General features: G+C 39.4%; 1 protein-coding gene across 1 annotated transcript in view; it reads right to left on the reverse strand.

Moving 5' to 3' along the window:
- Positions 1 to 27,183, reverse strand: part of DOCK4 (dedicator of cytokinesis 4) — a 231,448-nt gene that overhangs the window by 3,319 nt on the left and 200,946 nt on the right. Inside the window, exons 37-51 of the mRNA XM_063309433.1 lie at positions 26,159 to 26,245; positions 24,356 to 24,460; positions 23,441 to 23,582; positions 22,219 to 22,385; positions 20,374 to 20,460; positions 13,535 to 13,711; positions 11,880 to 11,963; positions 9,621 to 9,740; positions 9,192 to 9,313; positions 8,612 to 8,732; positions 6,791 to 6,872; positions 6,474 to 6,583; positions 3,406 to 3,478; positions 3,021 to 3,128; positions 609 to 670 (exon numbers count right to left, since the gene is read on the reverse strand). Coding sequence (XP_063165503.1) covers positions 609 to 670; positions 3,021 to 3,128; positions 3,406 to 3,478; positions 6,474 to 6,583; positions 6,791 to 6,872; positions 8,612 to 8,732; positions 9,192 to 9,313; positions 9,621 to 9,740; positions 11,880 to 11,963; positions 13,535 to 13,711; positions 20,374 to 20,460; positions 22,219 to 22,385; positions 23,441 to 23,582; positions 24,356 to 24,460; positions 26,159 to 26,245 — 1,647 coding nt within the window. The remainder of the gene's footprint in view (positions 1 to 608; positions 671 to 3,020; positions 3,129 to 3,405; positions 3,479 to 6,473; positions 6,584 to 6,790; positions 6,873 to 8,611; positions 8,733 to 9,191; positions 9,314 to 9,620; positions 9,741 to 11,879; positions 11,964 to 13,534; positions 13,712 to 20,373; positions 20,461 to 22,218; positions 22,386 to 23,440; positions 23,583 to 24,355; positions 24,461 to 26,158; positions 26,246 to 27,183) is intronic.

The raw sequence follows: 27,183 nt of genomic DNA on the forward strand, positions 1-27,183 counted from the left end.
TTATATTAGGGTAGAGTGGGAGAATAAAGAAATTAATCTTATATTCATTCCAGTTTATGGCCACTGTCTCCTGAATGCATTTAACCTATTGTCTTCTATGGACTCTTACATGATTGATTGATTTAGCACAACAAAAATGACTAAAAAGCTTAGTTATTTATTCCCATCACATAGCACAAATTGGGAAGGCATAATTACACACGTTTTGAAGGTGAAAAGGCAGCCATAATTAATGTAAATCAGGGTTTCTCAATCAGGGTTCCGTAGAAACCTAGGGTCCCATGACAGGTCACTAAGGGTTCCTGGGAGATCATGATTTATTTAAAAAATTATTTCAAATTTGGGCAACTTCACATTAAAGAAGTGTCATTCTTTATTTTTAGTTTAAGAACACTGTTAATGCATATATATAGGCCTACACATGAAACGAATATAGTAATTTTGTAACTTCTGGCCTATATTTGACCCTGAATGTGCAGGGATTCCCCAAGGCCTGAAAAATATTTCAGGGGTTCCTCTAGGGTGAAAAGACTGAGAAAAGCTGATAAAAATTATGAAAAGTAAACAATGCAATTCTGCTTCTAAATGTATTGAAGGCAGAGCAGTACCTTCATTGGAGATCTTCCTGCAGAAGGAGGAGAAACTGAAGGTATGTGTCGAGCTGGTGATGCTGTGAAGAAAATCATTTTCACATGAATTTAACATAGTTTAGAGCGAGGACTATGGTGCCTTGATACAAATGAACAGCCCAGCAAAGATGAACAAAAACATTGTATATGTATGTATAGGACAGGAAAGGAAAAAAAAGAGGCACATGTGCATTTTGCACTCATAGAGATTTGTAAGACACATAATATTTAATAATACAGGTAGTCTTTGACTTATGACCATCCGTTTAGCGACCGTTCGAAGTTAACAACGGCACTGAAAAAAGTGACTTACGACTGGTCCTTGCACTTATGAATGTTGCAGCATCCTCTCGGTCATGTGATCAAAATTTGGGTGCTTGGCAACTGGAATGTATTTATGACAGTTGCAGCATCCCGGGGTCACGTGATCGCCATTTGCGACCTTTCAGCTGACTTCTGACAAGCAAAATCAATGGGGAGCTATGCAATTCACTTAACAACCACAGCAAACAAGATTGTAAAATCAGGTGCAGTCACATGATGCCTCGCTTAATGACTACACCACTTAAAAATGAATTTTCAGGTCCCTATTGTGGTCGTAAGTTGAGGACTACCTGTATGTTAATAAAGATGCATATTGTAAAATTACAACACGGTTAGAAACAGTAATTAGCAGAGTCAGACACTGGGGACCTCAGGTAGAAAACATGGAGCTTCCCATCAAACCAGTGACAGATAACCAAAACAAAATGTACTGGAGAAAATAGGCATGATGTGCTGAACCTGATAATACTTTTCAACGAAGTAAATTTTATAAAAGGATAAGCATGAGTTGAGGGTATGCAGCAGAGTGAATATCTAGGTTTTCGGAGATTGTGGCCAACCACATTAGTTTACTCCACTTCATATGAATCACAATCAAGAGCAGAAATAGCAATAAAATGAATTATCAGGCCAGACCCAGAATCTAAGACTTTAATAACTATAATTATTACTTGTTCGAGTTAACCACATAGTTTTTTAAAAATACCTGTGGAAACTACTTCAGTACTGTAATATTTCAGAAAGCTGAAAAAATGATCATTAGGCTTTTTTCCCCATCTTATGTTAAAACTCAAAATGCATATTATCATATTTGGTGACCACCAAAATGTCTTTCCTACAGATCAGAGGCTAATAGCAGTCCTAAAATTAAAAGCAGCTTTGGAAAATTGATCATTACAAGACGCCCTCCCCCCCCATTTCTTCTCATTTCTCTAAAGCAGCTCAGGCCAATTGCAAATTAAATTGTAGTAGCTTACCCAGCCACTTGCTGAGACTCACAGCAATGGGATAACATACTGAAGCACCTCTCACATCTCCCCCACAGCTCACATATAAGCTCCATGACAGCCAGAGCCAAAAGTATAGTAAAAGCAATAAAATACTTATTATGAAGGCTAGAGCAACCACTTCCATATAAAGTTGCACAACCTAGGGTCCTCAACCCTTGCAAAGCTCCTTCCAATATCACCAAACTATAATTTTTAAACGTGACAGAAAGGAAAGATACTAAAAACTTGGGGAATAATTATATTCATTGTATTAATCACTACTTGAATTTTGTGGTGATTGCTTCTATCCCTGATTTACTCATTGTTTGACTACAGATCTCAGCACACTGTTCAAACACAAAGAAAGTCTGAAAAGCCCTTAATTATACTAGGTTCCTCGTTTTCTTTTCTTTTCTTTTCTCTCTTCTCTTTTTTTTTTCTCTTTTCCCTCTTTTCTTTTTTCTCTTCCCTTCCCTTCCCTTCCCTTCCGCCTTCGAGTCAGTGTTGATTTCTGGCGACTATCTGGACAAGTCCCTGCAGTTTTCCTGGCAAGGTTTTTCAGAAGTGGCTTGCCATTGCCTCCTTCCTAGGGCTGAGAGAGAGTGAGTGGCCCAAGGTCACCCCGCTGGCTTTGTGCCTAAGGCAGGACTAGAACTCATGGTTTCCCAGTTTCTAGCCTGGCACCTTAACCACTACACAACACCATCTCTCAGGTTGTTCATGGACATGCAAAATCATGAACTAAGGACCCTTACAGATAAAGCTCTACACCGAAAGCTGTGCCCTCTCTTGTACTCCAGAATTCAGGAACTGGTCTTTTCTTGCTTTGTTGTTTCAGCATACAGCATTAGTTGGCCAATGTCTGTTCCACTTGTAGCATTTTCCCCAAAATTAGTTTTTGCCTTCTAGGCTCCCTCAATACTGTTGTCTGGTTTCCTGTTCGTCTTCTAAAATCATCTGGTATTCTTCTAGTATCTAATAGCAAGCCAAAGTCACATCTGGGCAGGATCCAGCTTTACGTACAATGTGAGTAGAGCTAGCTGTATTAGAGAAGAAGAGTGATAAAGTACAGACATACCATTGGGACGTGGTGGCACAGGAGGAGACATAAGCTTTCCACTCTCTGACATGTTTTTGGCTTCTTTCCCACTGTCCAGGCTCCAACTGCTGGGAGTGCTATTTACAGCTGTTAAGCCACAACAACATAGATATTAATTGTTAAAACTTTCAAGAATTAACATAAAATATCAGGTATATATCTAGCGTATTTAAGATCACTTAAATATGTCTGGTATTTGAGATCACTTAAGTATGTTTGGTATTTGAGATACAATATCAATTGTGGCTTTGGCATTAATGGAGAATTATTAAACAAATAAATACTGCTTTACATTTGGGTGTTAACTGTCTTTTGTACTTTACAGAAAGATAGGCTAGAATATCAAACTAAATGATATGCTTACCTTTCTCAGGAGCAGACAAATTAGGATCACTTCGAGGCAATGCACCATCTCCAATATGATTGAACGTAATTCTCTAAAAATTCAGAATAGTTTATTTTTATGATAGTTTTTAAACTTTAATGAATTCTCAGCATGTTTTTAATTGAAGTAAATTAAATTTTGGAATAGATAATAGTTAAACTAATATTTTAAGTGATATAGTTTGAACTATACCAAACAGAACTTAATTTCAGTTACATGTATAGAAACAAGGAAAGATGAGCTACTTCAGCAGAAATGTCTCTTTACTAGCAAAAATACTAGAGAGTGGATCCCATACAACAAAGGAAATGAAATGCTTTAAGTGGACTGATATTCATTCAAATTCATCTGGAAGAACACAAGGACTTTAAAAATGGGTACTGCCAAAAAATCTCTCCTTTTTCCCTTGCCTCAAGAAAACTGAATCTGGATATAGTGTATCCTGATTTACAAGTCATGCAGCCATACATGACTCAAACTAAAATGAATTTTCCCAAGCGTTCAACAATACCTGATACTTTCTTTGACAGCTTATAGCAAGATTTGTGGTGCAATTAATTAATTTTTACTACCTTCTTTTAAAATTGTTTCATAGATACATCTGAAAAACGAGTTACCAGTTTTAGGCAAAGTTTATTAAGGAAACAAAAAACAGAGCACATGTTAAAAAAATAAAACTTAGTTGGAAAGAAGGAAGGAAAAATTTGAGGGAATGCAGTAAATTCATTGGTTGCATATGCTAAACTGCCACCTAGGAGCCTAACTATCCATATAATTATTCAAAGTTGACATATCATATTCAACATTTACAAGAACACAACATAACAGCTTTTCAGTGAGAAAATATATAGGACTCAGCCAAGGAACTGAAGTCAGTGATAAAATGGTAGAAGCAAACTGATATGTAAAATTGTCAGATATCTAAAACAAACAATATATTTATGAGTAGAGGAACTCATGATGTACTAAGGAGGAAAGAAAAGGACAAGATGTGACAACTCAATCAAAATGTAGTCAGTAAATGTAGGCATAATTTCATCACAAGCAGAAGACATGCAGGGTTTCAGCTTAGAGAATAAACACAAGACAGGTGTTGATGGTTCAGCCATCTTACCATTTAAAATAATAATAATAATAATAGTAGTAGTTGTTGTTGTTGTTGTTGTTGTTTTCCAGATTAGCCAAACTCAATAGCAACTTGGTCCAACAGCCCAGCATATGAATTCAGAGCACAATTAAGTCATACAATATAATATGGCATCTGTGTAACTAAAGCCCATGCCATGATAGCCCATGCTTGCAGATTTACCATTAACAAAAACTGTGATATGATTTGATCCTTGTTTTGTGACATGGTAAAGTACAACAATAAAAGGTTAGCATGGAAAAGAATGATAAGAATTTGATGGATATATTCCCAATCCAAACACAAAAAAGCTGACAGGACAGATCTGTGGCCAAGGTTTGCTCACCACTTTTCATCACCCGCAGTAAAGATGTTAGCATTCTGGCAGGAATGACTTATCTATTTTTTTCTGTGGTGAAATAACCACATTGATTTAGTGCCAAGACTCAGAGAAAACTATATATCTAAGCAATATCTCTGCTGCTCTGACAAAGACATATGCTATTTGAACAGTGTCCCTACTGCATGATAATCCAGAAGACCTGATTTGGGTGCTGTTTTCCAACAAAGGGGCTTCATATAAATCTTCCTCATCTCTTAAGTTCAATTTAAGATGGTAAGGGAAAAATGAACTGTTGAAAGCCTAATTCATAATGCTTGCATGAGAAAAATATGTTTTACTACTTACCCTGTCGGGGGCTACTGAGGATGTTGACACACTGGGAGATTTTCCTGTTGTGTAAGCCTCTGGAAGAGCAGCTACTGGGCCTACCTGCTCCTCAAGCTCCCTTGGTGAATCTCTGATGCATCGCGGAATGGAGGCCTCATTCCACTTGGCAAAGCAAGAATTTGCAGGCTGGGAGCAAAAAGGGCACAATACTTTCTGTGGCGTGTCTTAAAAGCCACCACATAGAGATTTTTCTGAGCCTTTTCCTGTTCTAGCTGCTCCAGAGGATGGTAGAAAATTTAAGGACGAATTTGGAATTAGTATTTGCCAAGCCATTGCTGTTACTCAGTAAACATCATTACTGTTAACGTGCCAAAACTGTAAGAAATCATGGAATAAAGCCACAAAGCCAACTATAAACCAGTATTTCCTGTCTGGCAGAATGAATTGCTGATATTTAAGTAGGTATAAGAATAGTACACATTTTTTTCTAAATTAAGGTCCTCTGAAAGAGCATAGTTTTATATAAACTGATCTAGGGTTCCAGAGATCAAGGGGAACTGGATCAAATCTGATCCAAGTCTCAACATCAGAAATACACTGCTAATGATATGATAAAAAGATGGAAAGGACTGCAGAAGTCTTAAGAAATGTATTAGATAAAAATAATGTCTTTACTTAGAGATATGTAAATGGGAAAATGGTCATTCATGCCCTTACTTTATGCAGTCTTTCCCTACTTTAAAATACAAGGCAATAAACAAAAGGAACAACATCTTCTCTGATATCCTTAAATAAATGGCTCAAAAGGTTCATGAAGGTAAGCCAGAAGTAGACAACCTGGAGTTTTTCATTTTTTTCTGGATCTGAATACCAATCAGCAATCTGGGCACCAAAACTGAGTCTTCCAGCATTGTCACTTACTCTATCAGTAAATTCAAAAAGATTTACTTTCTTTCCAGTCAAGCTCCAGGACTCCTCAGAAGTTCATGAATATATCCATGCAGGTTTTTGGCAACAGTATGGAAGTGATTTGCGACTTCATTCTACTGGAATGGTTTGTTTGTTTTTGTTTTAATTTCCCACTCTAACCTGGTACAGCCCTGGAAGTCTCCCATCCAAGTCCTAACCAGTCCTGGGGTTATAGAACTTTAAAATAATAAGAATTGATAAGATGATCAACAACATTTCTGTACCACAGCAGCTCATTTTCAGGAATGTTAGCTCTTTTAGTGCACCCTGAGAAATGCCTACCTGTGAAGGCTCAGCAGGATTAGGGTAAATGGCACTACAGGGCCTCTCCCTTGGAGATAGGCAAGAGTTTTCTCTGGAATGTTTAAGCTTGTCTGATAACAGAGGTGAGCCTGGAATATAAGACAAACCTATAGAATCAGTGCAATTCTTCAATCTATGAGGGATTATTTGAGGGGGTGGGGAACACATAATGGATAGAGAATTTACAGTGGCTAATATCCCACTATAGAATTTCCATATAATGTGATCCAGACCTAATGGTATAGTTTTGGTCCCAGAAAGATTCCATAAGGATCTTTGTGTAATAAAACACTAACCTCTGGCACTGGATGGAGCAGAGCTGGTCACATTAGGTGAAGCAGAATGAGTAGAACTCAGACTTGAGGTAGATGGGCTTGGCTGGAAATACACAAAAGCCACAAACTCTCAGTATCATGCAACTTGATGACAAAACAGCAGCAACATGTACTGACTAATGATATGGTACATTGTGGCAGCAGCACAATACAAAAGCTCTTAGGCTCATTGAAAATGTAATATTTGAAGCAAAAATATGATTGGATGATACATAAATGACTGAGGATGCAACCTGATGCTTGTCTATTGCCTACAAGAAAACTGACACAGAGGAATTTGCATATATAACTGCAACCTAAATTCATTTAAGATTATTCCATAATGACCAGGTCAGTTTTTGTCCAATTTATTGCCTGTAGTGACCATTTATTGCTTGTGCTGACTATTTATAGGATAACTGTAGACCTTACATATGATAGGAAGGAATACAAACATTTGGTAATAATCACGAACGCTGGAACAAATGAACTCAATATTTTGGAAGATTTAATGTATTATTTATTTATAGATATTTTATCCTGCATTTCCATTTCTTTATTCTTAAATTCTTTTTTTAATTATTATTAATAAATTGTCCTCATCTCATACTGTCAGATTCACCCCAGTTTGTCTAGCAGAGAGTCATTTCAGAAGTGTGTTGCTTACCTGTATTTGGTTTGTTGACTCATCACTGAAGAATCTGGGCATCTTACACATTTTTTAACTGTTTCAAAAGATGCATGTTTGCTCATAGAAAGAAATTTAAGCATGCCAACTCATGGCAAAATTCCACACCGGGTCTCCAGAGAGAAGCAGTCACATTTCAAAAGGCTGTTGCCTTCACATCAACAAAATCTAAGTCCCATATGAAAACTGGTCCATTGTTATAACTCTCACCATTATAACCATCAATAAGGCTTGGCCATTTTCTTCCACCTTCATGGGCCATTTACCCATCTCAAGAAGTAATCATCTAATAATTAGTATAGAAACATACCACTCGTTCAAGTCAAGACTCTGACTAGGTATCAGGTTTGATGAAATTAAAAGAAAGCTGTCTTTAAACTGGTATTAATAGTATTATGGCATCGTATTTTAAAGCTTTTGGTAATTGTGGGCTGTATTTAATACTCTGAAAAGATTTAGGGCCAAGTGTCTCACCCATATCTGTGGAAAAAGGTTTTGTTTTAGTTGTTTGGGGGAAGCATAATTTGGAGATGAGTTGTTGCCTTTCTTAAACTTATATTTTTGTTTGCTACCGTTTTTGAAATTTTTGGCAGCTGAGTCGCTAAAATTCAGTGGTATGGCCGGGCAGGATCTGAGGGTCACACATCACTGTGAGTTATCACTGTTTCCTTTGTGAAACATAAAAGAAAAAGTAGTACAGCAAGTACCTACATGCCTACATCTTAAAAGTCAGGTTATTTAATAAACCAACCATATACTAGACATGCTTGATAAAGGTCACATACTGTATCTTTGGGACTTCACCATAAAGAAGAAACCACTTTTCTCTAGAGGTGAATGAAAGAGAATTAAACTCCCCATGTATTAGTTAACTAGCTTTTGATTGCTAGAACTATATTTTAAAAATGCATTGTTTTAAACCTAATGCTATATATAATGACTTATAAGATAATGGGCACTTTACATTGTTTCAACTATCAGTACTAAATCAGGGTCCAAAATCCAAATACTTGCAGTCACTTTGGTATTTGCTGCTTTCTCTCACAACTTCCCATCCTATAAAAATCCTTAGAAGATGTACATTTATCCATTTTAGATGAGGTATCCTTTTGTACCTGCATGTTGAAAACTTCATCCGAGCTCTCGGATTGTCCAGTTATATTGCTGACCTCTGCAGATGCTTGAGAAGACAATGATGAGGAAGAGTATCTGTTGACAGCTGGGTAACTTAATGGACTATTGCAAGCAAAGAACAGAATAAATTTCATTAATTCTGACTCTAATTCCAATTTATCATGTCCTATATTTAATAGTTTAATTCTAAATGATCCATATATTCATACATCCACAGATTCATATTTTTAAACTGACTGTGAAAAGACTATGAATGGATATTATTAGTTCGTTTCAGAATGTTTTCTGACATGTAAAAAGAAGAGAATAGTCTATCTCCAAATGCTGCCATAAAGCTCTTTCTCCCCTATACCATCCCTTCCATCACAGTGACCCATCCAATCTTTTTCTGAATACTTCACAACCTCTCTTGGCAGCTAATAACAGTCATTTTAGTAGATCAGAACTGTCTTAACTTTTGTGAGGACTATCCCACTCCCTTCATATTCCCTATAAAAGATGTCCCCAAATTAGAAACATGGAACGTTTTTTTAAATTTGTTTGTTTTTTGCTTTAACTTACCTACGTCTAGGAATTCCCCTGCCGCCCTCTGGGCTCATAGAAATAGGTACCGAATTTCTAGAGACACGTGGGCTTCCATTTGGAAAGTGACCTGGACTGGCCTGGATGCATGCAGCGAATTCCTAAGTTTACATTCAAATTTCACACATTAGGAACTATTGTTTTAAAACTATTTTTTACATCTGAAGTAAATATCTTATGGTAAAAAGTGAAATATAGTAAACTAAAAAAATTAGATGGTCTTTCTTAGTTTTTTTTTTAATCAATTCCTCACTTGAAGTCACAAAGTTGCAAGAAAAGCAATATAGTCATGCAGCCAGAAGATGTCACCATTTATTGCTTAATAACATTTTTTATGACCTGTGCTTGCCCATGCAGCCATTTCTGTATAATGCATTTAGAAGACCTGTCAGCATAAATCTCACATACCTGTATTCCTAAACTTGATTTCATCACGAAAAACTGATCCACTAGTTTTTTATGTAAAGGTCTCATATCTTGTGGGACAAATTTCTCATGCACAGCTAAGCCAAATTCAAGAATCTGGGCCTTAGAACAAAAATGAAAAAAAAAATATTTGAATATACACAGACCCACCTACACAGAGTCAAACACATATTCCATAGTAATACAACTCAGGAATGTGAACTATTAATGCTATATACTCAGAAAGTACTAAGTTCCTATTGAGACAGTATAGATGACTTATGAATTACTGTGATGGAACTAAAGAGCAATTAAGTTCAGACACTCAATCAAAGTTTAGTACTTAATCTGAACCGTAACTATATTTTTTCCTTCAGTAAGGAAGTAGGAAGTTTTGATGAAACAAGTCAGCTTCCAAAGCCAATTTCTAACCAAGGCGCTTACTTCAAGTACTTGACAATTAAAATTAACCATAAAATTTGCTTGATTTGGACAAGACAATAAGCTGCAAATCAAATTGAAGACTTCCAATGTCATCCTTTTTAATATAATAAATGTATTATAGGTAGTCCTTGTTTAATGACATTTGTTCAGCAATAGTTCAAAGTTATGACAGTGTTGAAAAAATGGTAGTTACAACTGTTCCTCCAACTTATGGCCATTGCAGCACCCCCACAGCACCGTGATCAAAATTTGGATGCTTGGCAGGCCACCCACATTTACAACTGCAACATGTGCTTCATCTCCCCCACCTGCCTATCTTGACCCCATCTCAGCTCTTTTGGCCACATTGCGCTATGCCACCCTGCCACCCCCGCCTAACCTTCGCCACCTTCTTCCTCCCACTGCTGCTGAACCATGCCCAGCTGAGGCAGCTCCTGGCCCTTCACAAGGCCTCGGGGAGGCCTTGCACAGCATCATGGAGGCTGCACAAGGCCCCAGGTAGGGTTGGCCATGCCTCAGCAGCAGGAGGAAAAAGACAGCAAAAGTCAGCTGAAGCAACAGGGGTAGGTGGCAGCAGAGTACAGGGCAGCCAAAAGGGCAGTGGGGGGAGTTGAAGCAGAAGTGAGCATGGCAAGGCAGAAGAAGCATGAGGTCCTCACCTAATGATGATGCTGTCCTAGCCTAATGACCACAATTGGATTTTTTTTGCCTAATGATGGAAATTCCGGTCCCAATTAGGATTCTTAAGCAAAGACTACTTGTATTATGAGACCTAATCAGAGTTCTACAGGTAGTCCTTGATTTATGACCATTCATTTGGCAACTGTTTGAAGTTACGACAGTGCTGGGAAAAGTGACCTACGACCAGGCCCCGCACTTACAACTGTCACAGTGTCCCCACGGTCACATGATCAAAATTTAGGCGCTTGGCAACCGGCATGTATTTACAATGATTGCAGCATCCCAGAGTCACACGATTGCCATTTGCACCTTCCCAGCCAGCTTCCAACAAGCAGAATCAATGGGGAACCACACGATTCACTTAATGACCGCATAGTTTGCCTAACAACCACGTGATTAACTTAATTATTGCAGTGACTTGCTTAATAACTGCCACCAAAAATGTAGTAAAATTGGGTGTGGTCACGTGATGCCTCGCTTAATGACTGCACCACTTAACAATGAATTTTTCGGTCCCTATTGTCATCGTAAATCAAGGACTACCTGTATAGAATTAGTTGCCTCTCTTTTGACAGCAGTGTTCAAGGAATGCTACTGGCTATTCTGAGCTCCATACAAGGAAAACGCCCAGATGTGAAATCCAGCACAAATTACAATGTACAATTATAATATCTAACAATTTTCTAGTTTAAATATTTCATCACCAATTTTAGAGGAAGACAGGATTAAAATTACAGGATAGTATTGGGAATTATTTAAAATCACAGCCTTATTTCTCCTTTCCTACTTGCCTTAAACCAGATGGAATTTATTTATTTGTTGTTTATCCATACTTCATTACAATACACTTAGATTATTATTGCAATACTATATATCCCGATGTAGAGAACAAAATCCTATCTGTTCACCTTATTTCCATTTAGTCAGCTCTTCTTAACATCAAAGAAATAGCCATTTAAAACCTTGATATCAGCAACACTTAGTTTGCTTGTTCTTCCCTGTCCTGTCCTTCAGAATATTTTAAAAATCCTCAATAGAATCTCAGTAGGAACTTGCTATAGTGTAATGCTTTTTCCTGGGTATATGCCAAGTTCTGTTATAATAGATGGAAAGCAGCTTGCTTGAATTTTCTTTTACCTGCTCAAGCATCAGTTCTCTTAAGCATGTGATCTTTTCTCCATCCTCTGGGTGGTTCAGGACATACTCCTTCACAAAGAATGCCTGAGCAGAACACAATCGTCGCACAAAGTCATCCATGTTACTTCAGAATGCATTGTGCATATAATACATGCATTACAGAAAAACCCTGTTTCTCTAACATCATCTTGACTACTCCTTACACCATCTACGGATGCACTGAGTACTATCAGTACGTGTTTAAATTACTTGAATTATTCTAAAAGTTGGAAACATTCTTATTACATTACATGAATCACATTCTACAATTCATTCATTTTGAAATCTAGGGAATCTAACTATAGGTCATTTAAATCAGAGTTATATTATATACTATAGGTAAAGGTAAAGGTTTCCCTTGACGTAAAGTCCAGTCGAATCCGACTCTAGGGGGCGGTGCTCATCTCCGTTTCTAAGCCATGGAGCCGGCGTTGTCATAGACACTTCCGGGTCATGTGGCCAGCATGACGACTCGGAACGCCGTTACCTTCCCGCCGAAGCGGTACCTATTGATCTACTCACATTTGCATGTTTTCGAACTGCTAACTGGTGAGCAGGAGCTGGGACGAGCAACGGGAGCTCACCCCGCCACGCGGTTTCGAACCGCCGACCTTCCGATCGGCAGTTCAGCGGTTTAACCCGCAGCGCCACCGCGTCCCTTATTATATACTATAGATTGATAAAAATGTATATATTGATAAAATAGTAAGTAGTTAATATGGTAATAAAACCTACATGAAAGTGGAGAAACTTCACATTTAGGAATTCTCAAAATTAATGCACTTTTGAAATAGATTCATTGGCTTCATGAATAGTATAGGATCTGCAAATTCCTGGATTCACATCTGTAGCAGAATTTAATATCTATCTGGCAGAAGATGTGGGCTCCACATTGTCTTCCAGTTTATTTTCCCCACCCTGGCATTTGATTTTGTCCTAAGCAGCATGATCAATATTATTATTTACACTTTCCTATAATGTTGCCAATGTATGCAACATACTGCATCACATGGTGACATAACAAGAAGAAAATGTTTCTCTCACAATAAATGATTTTACACACAGAAAAAGCAACAACAATAGTAAGAGAAGTATAGCACAATAATGAGAACACTATACTAGAGATGGGAAAAACTTGTATTCAAATTTCAGTATCTCAGTGATGTATGACTTCCTCAGTCTAACCCTCTCAGAGTTGTTGTGATAATAACGATGGAAAAACAGAAGAGTTATACACTGTACTTGCTCTGAGCTTCTAACAGAAAGAAAGAATTAAAAAGTGTTATAATAAATATTGCAAGTATAGATTTGAAAATCTATTGAAATGTCAGCTATTCAGATTCTAAGTATTTGTAGTTAATGTGACAAATAGATTTAAATAAAATATTAGCATTTATCTAAACTAGATTTAGGGAATTGGGAGATTGAGAGAGTAAGAAGGGTCTTAGACAAGGATGAATACAGTATTCTGTAGAACCCAATGGCCAACTTGAAGTACCTGAATGCTCAAGCTATAAAGTCACAACCCTCTTCTACTATTGCACCTTAACAACTAGTATTTGAGGTACTGAAACAAGAATGCAACCTAACCCCAACATGTATGGAAAGACACTTACTTCCTGGTACCTGGCAACTCCCCCATTAACTGCTGCATCAATGACACCATTCAGACACATTGTAAGTGGGTTGATATTCTGCATCTGTCGAGTCTGACATTGACTGATCAATGTCCTGAGCTGCTGGTTTTTATTTTCCAGTACTTCAATAGCATTCTCCAGTGGGCTCATTTCCACCTGAATATCATAACAAAAATCACAGTAAAAATAAGGTAGGCTGATTTGCACCTGAAAGTTACAACAAAAAGTGCTGGTTGGTTGCTCCAAATTCTGGCATCCTTGATGGTTTGTAGAATCATGGATGAAACTTATGATTACAAATTGATACAAGTCCTTAAAACCAATATTTGGGGGGGGGGATTCCAAATTACCAAATTATTATTTTAGGGCACCTGATTTTGCATAAATGTTACAGTGAATACACTTTTCCTAATCCAAGGAAGTACTTTGCATTCAAACACTGTTGTTGCTTTTTTCTGTCTTCTGAACAAATTGTTCACATGTCAATTCCAATGATATCTATAAGTTTTAAGAACAAATCACGTGATAGCACAGAAATCTGATTTTTGAAAGCCTTATACAGACTTTTGATTCTTCACACAAAGGGCTAAGGTGTGTCTCAAGATTTAGGCATTCAGACAAGCCTGGCTCCACATCAACAACCTCACTTTGGTTAGAAAAATATTTTAACATGTATAGCATAGCAGCTTTGAAAGGAGCCTCAACTGCATTTGGTGCATATGCTTATACAGGTAGTCCTCCCTTAACGACCATTCATTTAACAATAGTTTGGAGATACGATGGGGCCAAAAAAAGTTACTTATGACCCATCCTCAAAGTTACGACTGTTGCACCACCCCAACACATGATTACGATTTGGGCACTTGGCAACCAGGTCAAATTTATGACCAGTTGCAGCATTCTGCAGTCGCATGATCATGATTTGTGACCTTCTCTGCCAGCTTTTGGCAAGCCAAATCAATAGGGACCTGTTGAATCACACCATGTGATCTGTTTAATGATGGCAGTAAAAATGGTCATAAAATTGGGTCCAGTTCCATGATGCCTCACTTAACAACTGCATTGCTCAGTGACCAAAATGCCAGGCCCAAACACTCAAGCAGCTGCCGGTTCTGCTCCAACAGGAGTGGGGGTGAAAGACTTTTCTGTCAAGTTTGATGGGGATCCAACCAAGTTATATTTCTTTCTAACCAATGCTAAAAGTTACATGAGGCAGTTTGGAGCATACTTCCCTTCCGAAGAGGCTAAGATAACTGCCATTGCCACCAAGTTGAAGGGTCAAGCAGCTGACTGGTAAGTTCAATTAATTGAGGCTGACTCCCCTGAACTTCAGTATTTTGAGGACTTTATGGGGGTGTTAAAGCTGCATTTTGAGGATCCTCTGGCCAAGGCAAGAGCTAAGAAGGCGCTGAAGGATCTTACCCAGGACCAGCTGTCTGTAGCTGATTACGCCCTGGAGTTTAAGGCTTTAGCTGGGAAAATCCCCGGCTGGTCTCAGTCAACCTTAATAGAACGGTTTAAAGAGGGACTCAACCGGGACGTCCTACGATGGGCGTTGTGTAGAGACGACCCAGAGTCATTGTACAAATTCATTGTACAAATTCATCAAGTCCCCACATGGATCTGTCTGGCCAGCAAGGCTGAGCACGCCCAGCATACCTTCATGCAAACCAGACGACCTGAAAAACCACCAGCCACCATGAGGGGACCCCGAAGTGCCGCAACTGCTGCCCGGCCAGGCTATAGAGCCTGGGAAGAGGAGAGAGATCGGCGCTATGCGAGGGGTCAGTGTCTCCGATGCGGAAAGGAAGGGCATTGAGCAGCTGATTGCCCAAAAGCCAAGGCTGAAGATCGAGCGGGCAAGCTGCCAGCCCCCCCCCTTGCAGTGGATGACAGCTGCCAAGGGGGCAGCTGACGCTGAGGAAATATTCTACTTCTCGGGAGAGGCTGAAGATGACTCTAAGGAGCCGGCAGGAAACGCCAGCCACCTGCCAGGAAGAGCGCCTGTGGGCAGGTGGAGGAGGATGGGCGCAAGGATGCTCTGGTGAGTGCTGACTGTCCCACTTTAGCAGTAAAAGTGAAATTGGGCTCCTGCACAAAAACTACAGAGGTCTGGGCTTTAGTTGACTCTGGGTGTTCCAGGTGTCTAATTCACCCTGATCTGGTTGCTGCTTTGGACCTGCCTAGCTTCCCCCTCCAGCAGCCTTTGATCTTCACACAGTTGGATGGTTCAATGGGGGGAGGGGCGGCAACCCATTTCACTGGAACTGTCGCAATGCAAATGGGCAGCCACCGTGAGACTTTGAAATTTGTAGTGGCACCTGTTGGCAATCCCTTGGTAATTCTGGGGATCCCCTGGCTGACCTATCGAAGCCCATATATAAACTGGGAACCCAGAACTGTGACTTTTAAAGATGGGTTTTACCAAGCTCCTACAGCAGAGAGAGCTTCACGTGCGGGGGTTGGAAGGGCTGCAATTGCCACGCCGCGCCCTAGTTTGGCACATTTAGAAGGCTTGCCCGATCGATACGAAGACTTTGCAGATGTCTTTGGGGAAATGGAAGCAGATCAGCTACCCCCCCCCCCCATCGGAAAACTGACTGTGCAATAGAGTTGGTTCCCAACGCTCAATTGCCCAAGCCAAAAATTTATCCAATGACTCAGAAGGAGCTTGAGGCATTACAGACTTTATTCACAAAAATCTGTCAAGGGGGTTTATTGAACCTGCAAATTCCCCAGTTGGGGCCCCTGTGCTATTCCGGGAAAAGAAAGATGGCACGCTTCAACTCTGTACGGACTATCAGGGGTTAAATTCTGTCTCAATTTGCAACAAGTACCCTCTTCCGCTCATGAAGGACACGTTAGCTCACTTGTCTAAGGGCAAGATTTTCTCCAAGCTCGATCTTCGTGAAGCCTATTTCCGCATCTGCATACGAGCTGGAGATGAGTGGAAATCTGCTTTTAATTGTCCACTGGGTTCATTTCAGTACAAAGTCCTCCCTTTTGGGTTGGCAGGGGTGCCCGGAGTCTTCATGCAATTGATTAATGAATTATTACATGATCATTTGTTTAAAGGGGTCCTGGTTTACTTAGACGATGTTCTCATTTACACTGAAACCAAGGAGGAACACGAACACCTCCTCAAACAGGTGTTAAGCAAGCTTAGAGATGCCAAACTTTATGCCAAGCTTTCCAAATGTGAGTTTCACAAGACCCAACTTGACTATCTGGGCACTGAAATGGACCCTGCAAAAATTCAGGTGATTTTAAGTTGGGAACGTCCTCGCACCCGGAGGCAATTGCAAAGTTTCCTCGGGTTCAGTAATTACTATCGCCAATTTATCCAGGGGTTCGCTGAGATTGCTTTGCCCCTCACTGATTTACTTTGTACCAAGGGCTTGGGGGAGACACGCAAAGTAAAAAACCCTGGGGCAGTGCTGAATTGGACACCTGAATGCCAGGCAGCATTTGAGAAGTTAAAAACCCTCTTCACTGCTGAGCCTATTCTACAGCACCCCGATCCTGAACACCCCTTTGTGGTCCAAGTTGATGCTTCTGACTCCTCAGTTGGGGCTATATTGTTACAGAGAAATTCTGAAAATCACTTAAAGCCCTGCGCTTATTTGTCCAGAAAATTTTCTGAAACTGAACGCCGGTGGCATGTTTGGGAAAAGGAGGCTTTTGCTGTAAAAGCCGCTTTGGAAGCCTGGCGTCACCTCCTGGAAGGCGCTAAATGCCCTTTTGAAGTTTGGACCGATCACATGAATTTGGAAGCCCTCCGCACCCCCCGGCGTCTCAGTCCTAAACAAATTCGCTGGGCTCAATTTTTCAGTCGCTTTAACTTCCAGTTAAAATTTATTCCGGGAAAGAAAAACTTTCTGGCCGATGCTTTGTCTCGTTTACCTCAGGACCTTGACCACGTGGCAGATGTGGTTGGGACTGTTCTCACTGAACCACAACTGGGCTTAGTTGCTGTCACCCGGAGCCAGACCCGTGCGCAGGCATCCCCGCCCCCAGCCCAGTCTGGGAAGCGGAAAGTGCAAGTTCCTTGCCAATTACAGAAAGACTTTCTCCAGGCGCTGAAATCTGACACTTGGTTGCTAGCTAATAAAGACACTGTTTCTTTTGAAAACAGTCTGGCATGGGTGCAACACCACCTTTATGTACCCGAAACTTTACGACCTGACATTTTACAGCATTCCCATGATGATAAACTTGCTGGGCATTTTGGTTTTGTTAAAACATTGTATTTGGTTCGTCGTCAATTCTGGTGGCCCACCTTGAGACGCGATGTAAAAGACTATGTGGCTTCCTGTCCTGTTTGTGTAATGTCAAAGCGAAAAGGGGGAAAACCAAAGGGGCTTCTGCAGCCTGTGGCCAGCCCGTCCCATCCCTGGGATGAGATTTCTATGGATTTTCTTGTGGATCTTCCTCCCAGTCAGAAGAAAACTGTCATTTGGGTTGTAAAAGGTTTCTTTTCCAAACAAGCCCATGTCATTCCATGTGCATGCATCCCGTCAGCCCCGCAATCGGCGCGCCTATTTCTCATCCACATCTACCATCTCCATGGTAGCCCCTCCAGTTTGCTCAGCGACCGCGGGACACAGTTTACTTCCCAGTTTTGGGAATCATTTTTAAAATTTATTGGCACCAAACAGACACTGTCCACCTCATCCCATCCTGAGACTGACGGATCTACTGAGATTTTGAACTCCGCCCTTGAACAATTTCTTAGAGCATACATTAACTACCATCAGGACAATTGGGTGGAGTTGCTGCCTTTTGCTGAAGTGGCTTACAACAATGCTGTCCATCAGAGTACCAGGCAAACCCCTATTCGTGTGGTTTCTGGTCACGACTTTGTTCCCATCCCTGAACTGCCACAACCCCCTCCCCAAACATGTTCTGCCTCTGACTGGGCTGTTAAGCTTGCTGATTCCTGACCGGTGATTCAACAGGCTTTGGCTGATGCCCAGGCTGCTTACAAGTTTCAAGCCGATAAGCATCATTCTTTGCAACACGATTTCAAGATTGGGGATCAAGTGTATCTATCTACCAAATTCATCAAGACCCCACAACCCTCTAAAAAACTTGCTCCCAAGTTCATTGGTCCTTTCCCTATTGTTGGTCTTATCAATCCAGTTACTGTTAAGTTGGATCTGCCTCACAATTTGAAATGCTTGCACCCTGTTTTCCATTGCAGCTTGCTCAAGCCTGTCTACCACTCTTCCCACTGGCATCCCCAACCTCCTCCTCCTGCTCCGATCATGATTGATGGCCAACAGCACTTTGAGGTCAAGGAGGTCGTTGATTCTTGCAAGCTTTGCGGCACCCTCCAGTATCTGGTCCGATGGAAACACTTTCCTTATCCTGAATGGGTGTCTGCTCGCCACGTTAATGCTCCTGATTTAATTCGCCGTTTCCACTTGGCATACCCTGTAAAGCCTGCTGCTTAGTGTTTTCTTTATTTTGGGGGGGCAGTATGTCATGTTCACTGTTTCAATGTGCACTGTACATCGTAACGTTTCACATGCCATGGCACTGACGCGCAGTTGTATTTGGGAGGGAGCTGCTGTGAAACCTTGTACCAAGCTCTGTATCTATGTTCATTTCAATGGAATGTGTTTGGGTTATGTGCTCTGCTCAAGGACTTTTCCCGCAGACCATCAGAAGCCATTAGGAGCACCTGGGATTGTGAGCTTGGGAAGATTCTATGGAGGGAGGGATCTCATTTGTACTGAGGGTTTTTAGTTTACATTTGGTGCGCTTTTATCATTCTCAGCTTTCTTTGTGATCCTGCATACTATTCTTTAATAAATCAGATATCTTTGCATTCCTGCTCATGAGTCTGAGAGTGTTTTAGAATAGGCATTCATTACACAAGCCAAGTCTCAATCTCTTTCCTACAGACAAGCAAAGCTGAGGCCATTAGGTTTGGTGCCAAGTATAAACCCTAACCACAAACTGAGGGATGATCAGAGAAACTTTTCTCCAAATAACTTATCTATAAATCCCATCATTCCAACCATATGGCCATGTTGAAGTATAGAGGTGTGTAATGTTGAACATTTAACTGTAACCAACATTTATAAAAATAAGTCTGACTTTTAATTACTTAGAACCCCCCAGATGTTATGAATATATTTTATGTTCTTTATTCTCATTATTTGTTTCAATAGCTACTCATAAGCATTCAATGAGTCAAACCAACTAAGAAATATAATGTCAGTCCTAATACCATAATTACAACTCCAGTGCCAATTCATCAGCACTTGTAACTAGTGATTGTTATGAAATAAATACCTTAAATAAGAATTCCAAAGATCAGAAAACTGTGTAAGGATGATAAACTTATTCTATGGTTAAGGAGGATTCTGAGAAAAGTAACTGGACAACTTTAGCACTGGAACTAGCATGAGAATATTTTGATATTCAGATATTATAGCAACATACTGAATATTCCATTACATATTATGCTGGTCAAAGACCATAATAAAGGAGTATCATATTGTACCATATACTGTCCCATATTTAAATTTATTTCAAACTTTCTTAGACATAACTCTTCATATTCAAGTGTAAAACTAATTATTAGTTCATTTTTACACAGGTTTTGAAGTACTAATACTTCCATAAACAAATTTATTTCTTTCCTTTTCTGATTTCTATCCAGTAAGTTCAACATCAAAGTTAACCTTTCTTGTTATTTACTATTCTAACATAAGCAATTTAAAGCAGCTTCCAAAATATTATAGTTGGCATCCAATATTCTATCAAAATAATGGAGAGTGAACTATTTTTCCCAGCTTTGTACTCACAATTTCACGTTTCTCCACTTCAAACCATCGGGAAATTCCTGGCAAACTCTGCACCAAGATCAGTGTTGTTCTCTCTACCCATAAACTCTGAGACAAAAAATAAAATGCTAGTTATATATTAGATTTCTGGAGTGAGGCATCAAGTGGGATGCCATAAAGTAGAGTCCTAAGTCGCGTATCTAGAACAGTTTATGTATTTAATTTTGAATGGATAAAGAGGTGGAGGGAATGTTAGTGGATGATACAAAGTTGGGTGGGATAGCAGTTTTTTTGGCAGCAATTCAAAAGTGGTTTGGCACTGCTTTTTTCTGGGATTTTTTTTTAAATAGCTCAGTGTAACATACAGTTAAGTATTGCCTGATGAACTCCCATCCAAGCCCTAAACAGGCCTAACTCTGCTTAACCTCCAAGCCCATTCAAAGTTTTCCAAGGGATGCCACACGCTGAAATATAAAATTCAGAAGACAGAAATAAAATTTAAAATAATCTCGATAAGTTAAAAAAAGTAGACCAAAAATAACAGAATTCAAAGAATGGCAAAGATGATTGGGTACTCATTCTTTTAAGGAAGATTGAAGGGACTGGAAGTGCTTAGCATAGTAAAGATGCAGGGAGTGATGGAAACGCTTGGCCTCAGAAAACTCGTGAGCCATTTTCTTCTAAACATGACAATGTTTATTTGCTTGTCTTAAGTTTGAGAAAATACACATTCAAGTCTCAAGTCTCCAGATGACCCTGTTGCTGGTCAGTTTGAGACAACTCTGTGTGTTTGGTCTCTGGTGTCTGTGGTAGCTTGTTTGTTTATTTATTTATTCAATTTATATTGCTGCCCATCTCAAACTAGTGACTCTGGGTGGCTAACAACAATAAAAACACTCATGATATAAAACCATAAAGACAGTAACAAAAATTAAAAATAATAAATAAAGCCAAGCGATCTAAAAGCCATAGTGTTAACATAACCATGCAACGGGGCCCTTCCCACACTCGGGGCACCAGGCCAGGGCACAAAGCCAGGTTTTCAAGGCCTTCTGGAAAGCCAACAGGGTCGGGGCCATCCTAATATCTGGAAGATGTTCCAGAGGGCAGGTGCTACAGCAGAAAAGGCACACTTCCTGGTCCCTGCCAGCCAAAATTCCTTGGCTGACGGGACCTGGAGCATGCCCATCCTGCTGGATGGGACTGGACAGGCAGAACTAACTGGGAAAAGACAGTCCCTAAGGTAATCCAGTCCCAAGCCATGAAGGGCTTTAAAGGTGACAACCAGCACCTTGAATTGCACCTGGAAACACACCTCCAAACAAGAGGTGTTACGTGTGCCAAGTAGCTGACACTATTTACACTATTTACAACCCAGGCAGCTGCATTTTGTATCAGCTGAAGCTTCTGAATGCTCTCCAAGGGCAGCCCCATGTAGAGTGCGTTGTAGTAGTCCAGTTTAACTACAAGCCTTTCATCTCTTCTGGGTACATACTGTAGGTTCCTCTTCTTTCTCAATCAGTACTATCAGTTCCTTACCACTACCTCTTGTTCCTATATAAGCTTCTTTAGATAGGGCATATGGCATTATCAGGAACGGTTTGGATCCACAACATCCCAATCTCACACCCAAACTGTTTCTAATCTATGCCATGTGAAGGTGGCATATATTGATTCCCTCTATATGGAGTATAGAAAACCAATCTTCATTTTTCTGCACGAACAGGAAAATAAAAATAAAAATTAAACGTATACTAAACCCCAGTGAATCATCTAGTCATATTACTTTTCATTCCTATGAATTCTTCTGGGAACAAAATGAAATGAATCAAATAATTATTGATGAGGAGTGGGACAATAGTATACCTTGAATTCATTGTCTTTGTCTTTGGTCCCTTTGTGAAATGGCCTGTCATACCGGAATCGCCAAATATGATTGACTTTATAAAAACTTTTGATGTTATCTGGAATGCCTTCTCTTTGCAGTACATCCTGGCTTTCTGGAATTGGTGTCACAGCATAGATTTGCAGATCTATGTATAAAACGTTAAGGGCTAAGCTACCAGAAGCAAACAGAAATAGAGTATGCATTTGCAAGATGAGAGAAAGCAAGTAAGTTCTTAGTGTTTAAGTGATAAGCAAGCAATACTTCTTTTCTGATTTGGAATTTGCCACAACAAAATATTTGGAAAACGAAAATATGGATTTGTCTAATATTTGAGTCCCACTGTTTTCTATGTAACATGATAGGACACCTTGATTCCTGCTATGAAAGAACTACCGCTACCATTAGGCACGTGACCAGAAGCTAAGAACCTGCCAGTCAAGAGGGAAAAGGCATTGTCCTGTGTCACTCCCTCATTTTAGAGTTCTCTGCAACCTGTATTCTTTCTGCCTTTAGAATATCTGTGAGGACAATATTTAGCCATTAGCCAGGCATTTAAAGTTCAATGATATTAGTTTTTTTTTTTTATATATATATATATATATAGCATTTTTTTATCTTTAAGTCTAAGTCACCTTGAATTTTCATTTTAATCAAAAGGCAACCTGTAACTCAAGTAAATAATTTGTTGTTATTATTTTCCCCTTTTTTCTTTTAGTCCATTTTCCTGTTAGCATGACCATGCTGATTGATGATTGATTGACTGATTATGTGCCATCAAGTAATTTTCACCTCCTAGTGACCACATAGATATTCTCCAAGATAAACTGTCCCTGGCCTAGTCTTTCAGGTCTTGCAACAATGCACCCGTTGCCACTGTGACTGAGTCCATCCACCTTGCTGCTGGTCATCCTATTCTCCTTCCTTCCACCTTTCTCTGCATTAGAGCCTTTTCCAGAGAGACCATGCTGATACTCTTTCATTATTCCTATATTTTCATTTTCTTTATAACATCATGACACAGCATTTGAGCCTGCTATCAGTATATTTAACTTTCTTTTTCCGTTATTAGTTTTCAAGTAAATCCAGATTTGCACTGTGGACTTTAAATGTGCATTTTAAAACACTGCATTCATTTTAATCCTGTTAATGTTAACCTACTAGACATTCATGTGTGTGTCTTTAAAACAACAATAGGGATACACTGTGCCTCTGCCTGAAAGATGGTTTCATCTGGTTGATTGGCATGTTGCATAGCAATGGCGTGTGGGAACTCATTTAACATCCGCTGTTGAAACGCCTCCAGACGCTCATAATCATGTCCTCGGCAAACAAATTCTTTGTTCTGGGTAGTAAGAAAGAAAAGGAAGGTCTTTCTGAGAACAAATGTGGATATTTTCCTCTTGTTCTAAGCTTCTTTAGCAATGTCCCTCTTTTTTAACTCCTTCAAGAAGAGAATTGTGTCTGTTATTTTCAGTTGCTTTCTATCCCTAGCTATTAGAAATGTATGGTAAAAAAAATCCCCACATCTCTATTTTGGAGGAACTGTAAGAGGAAGGTACTCTTGAGAAAGATTGGAAGAAACTAAAAATGCATCAGTATTAATTCCAAAAATAAAAATATTTTACAGTACTTGCAGATATTTGAATTTTGTTTCTATCAAGTACAGTTTTGTCTTTGTTTGTTGTATGCATATCCAGAACCAGTCATACGTCATTTTTGTTAGACACATATCCCAATTTTTGCTTAATCAGGTTCTTACTGAAAGAATTAAAAACTGAAGAGTACCAGCTTAGATGAAAAAGAACTAAATGTTTACAATTGCCCCCATATTCAAAATCTGTGTGGTTGACATCATGGCTCTGGATTAATCATCCCTTTAGAGAATCAGGCGTGAATCTCACACAACACAGATTACCATAACAAAATGAACATTTATTTAAAATAATCCTATAATGAGGAATCTCAGGATTAACATTTTAAAAGCTTTGCACTGTTTTGGTGAGTTTGACTGATAACCTAGTTTTTACCTGTAAAGGGATGCTATGTTCTAGCAGTATTGGCCTTACATTGTCATGCATGATAACCTTTGTATTAAAACGCCCCCTCCATACTCACTCGTAAGAAAAATGGAAACTTCTTCCCATAAAATCCAACTCTGAAAAACTCAGGCTCCAAACGTTGCTGATCCATAATTTTATCATATAAAGAAGCTTCCATCACCTATGTGGATTTAAATGAATAAATAAATGAAAAAGCAGGACATTTTGTGTTACTGATCAAGACAGTAAAAACAAGAAATATAATACAACTGTGATCTCAAAAAATGATTTAAATCTGATGGTTATATAATAAATGTACTAGAGAAAGTTTTGGATATGTCAAAAGAAACAGCACTCATTTGGTGCCTCCTTTATCCTTTTATCTTGATTTGTATTATTTTTCAATGATACACGCAAGGTATATTATACTGCTGGGCAGATTCAAAGATTCAAATGAAGGATTCCTTCAAAGCTGTTTCACAAAGCACTGTGGCATAATAGCAAAGTGTAATGATCATGTTGCTTCACTTTGTTCTGCTTTGCAAAGCTGCTGGAAAAGCAGAGGAGATGCTGCTGACCTGCTCCAGACTGTCTGCCAAAAGCTTTGGTGAGTTGTCTAGAAGCAATGAGTGTTGCGTCCTCTGGTATGCTTGCCAAAGGAGGAGGTAAAATAGTGCCTTCACTGCAAGCTTTGGCAAGTGCTGCAGAGCACATGCTAGTCACCTCCTCCAGGCTGCTTACGCAGAAACGTTTAGCAAGTACGGCAGAGGATGTGCCATTCACCTCATCCAGACCATTCACTGAAATATTTTGGTGAGCACTGCGGAAGACACAGCACACACCTCCTCCAACATACTGTAGTTTGCGTCAATCTTTAGGAAGCTGTGCCAGAAAACAAATTGGTCTGCCTTCTTTGACATGACTTTGACTTGTGCACAGGCCCAATGCCTGCACAGAACTCTCTTCTGGTTTTGGCAAGTGACAGGTAGAACATAGTGAGCAACTTTGAAGAACCCACAGTACTTCATCAAAGGAAATCATGTTGCCTCTTTGTTTCTATGAGAGAATCACATTGCCTCTACAGTACAAATTTTTAATCGAAGTAACTCTGATTGGTTCAGTGACTGTGGTCTAGACAACAGATTTCCTTTCTCCAGCAACTGCGGCTGGCATCTTCAGAGGCAAGGTGGTCTGCTACACAGACCATAGCAACTGAGGAGGGACTAACTGGGCTTCTGCCTTTACAGGCTGGTTATAAAGTGACTGGCCATCAGGTCACTTGTCTATAAAGACAGGAGCCCAGTCAGTTCCTCCTCAGTTGCCTGGTGCCTGTGTAGCAGACCACCTTGCCTCTGAAAATGCCAGCCACAGTTGCTGGAGAAACATCAGGAAATCTGTTGTCTAGACCACAGTCACTAAATCCTGTAGCCCAACACTGCCCAACAGATACCAGCTGTGAAAGCCTATACCAATATAACTCTAGATTGACTTGCACAGGCCCAGTTTATTTATTATATTTTTAAAACTGCCCAATAGCTGAATCTCATACAATACATACTTATAGATACTATGCCTTAAAACAAAAGTCACCACTACATTTACACTCTTAGTTTTACCCATAGAAGATAAATAAATCCTGTATCTCTGTTTAATTATCAAGGATCTGTTTCAGCTAGAACTGACAACCCAAATTAATAAGGTAGGCACACTGGGCATCACACAATATTTTTGTCTCTATTACAGTTATTGTTGTTTTTAATCTACATTTCCTTCGAGGAATCACTTGAAATTCAGGGCTGTGGGTAAAAATGGTAATCCAATTGTGAAAGACAGTACTGTGCAAATAATATTTGTATCAAAAAGCATCCAATTTCATTACCCGCATCTTGCTGAGATTTCTGTAGTCATAATAGCTTTCATATTGCTCAGCAATCTTCCTGCATAAGATAATGCCATTTTCCCAGCACTGTAGACAAATAAGAAACAGGATTTTTTGTTAGAAGAATCTGAAGGTTTTTAGCTGTTCAAAACAGATTTTCAAGTGTCTCCTGTTAGCAATACAACCTAACCTTAACAATCACTAACATTATACAACAGGAAGAGAACAGCTGCTTATGAAAATTGGCAATACTTTAAATTGCACTCATAGGTGCTTAAAACAACTGACTTGCCAGATACATGGATTGTCCCATTCATGTACTACTGAATACCACTGGCAGAACTATGCACACAGTCTTAATCAAATTATTTGATAAATGTATGCATAGAAGAGAGTCAGAAGATGATGCTGGTTTAAATCACTTTGCTCCTTGAAGCAGAGCTAAAATATTGGCTTTCCCCTCCACTGGGCCAAAATTTTAATACACTTTGCTTGATTAATGCTTGCAACATGCTGTATCAACAATTCTCCCTACATTAGGCCAATTAAAATACACACGTTCAGGCTTGGGAATATAGGCCAGGTCCATATGACCATTATTGTTCATGAGATCCAATTCATTGCAAGGATGCAGAGAAATTCAATTTTCCTCTACATATAGGCTTCTCAAAAAATTATTTATTTATTTACTTTTACTCAAAATAAAATTTTATGTAAAACTTACTTTAACACTATTTTCTTAAAGGGCATACCACCGTTAAAGTTCTATAGTACAAAGTTCCTCAAGATCCATCCCACTCTCTGTGCATCAGTGTGGCTGTTATGGAGGCATTTACATAAAACTGCACAATGATCCAAGGACTGGGAACTGTAGTACACAGAAGCCAGAGTGACCAGAGGAAATGGGCAGGGACAAGGGACAGGTAACATTGTATAATCATGACATCATTGTGCAAATATATACTTGAGTCATGTGCTGCAAGTATATAACTCACTTATTTGCAAAATGATGTCATCATTTTGAT

Source organism: Candoia aspera, chromosome 7, assembly GCF_035149785.1.
Source record: "Candoia aspera isolate rCanAsp1 chromosome 7, rCanAsp1.hap2, whole genome shotgun sequence".
NCBI lineage: Eukaryota > Metazoa > Chordata > Lepidosauria > Squamata > Boidae > Candoia > Candoia aspera.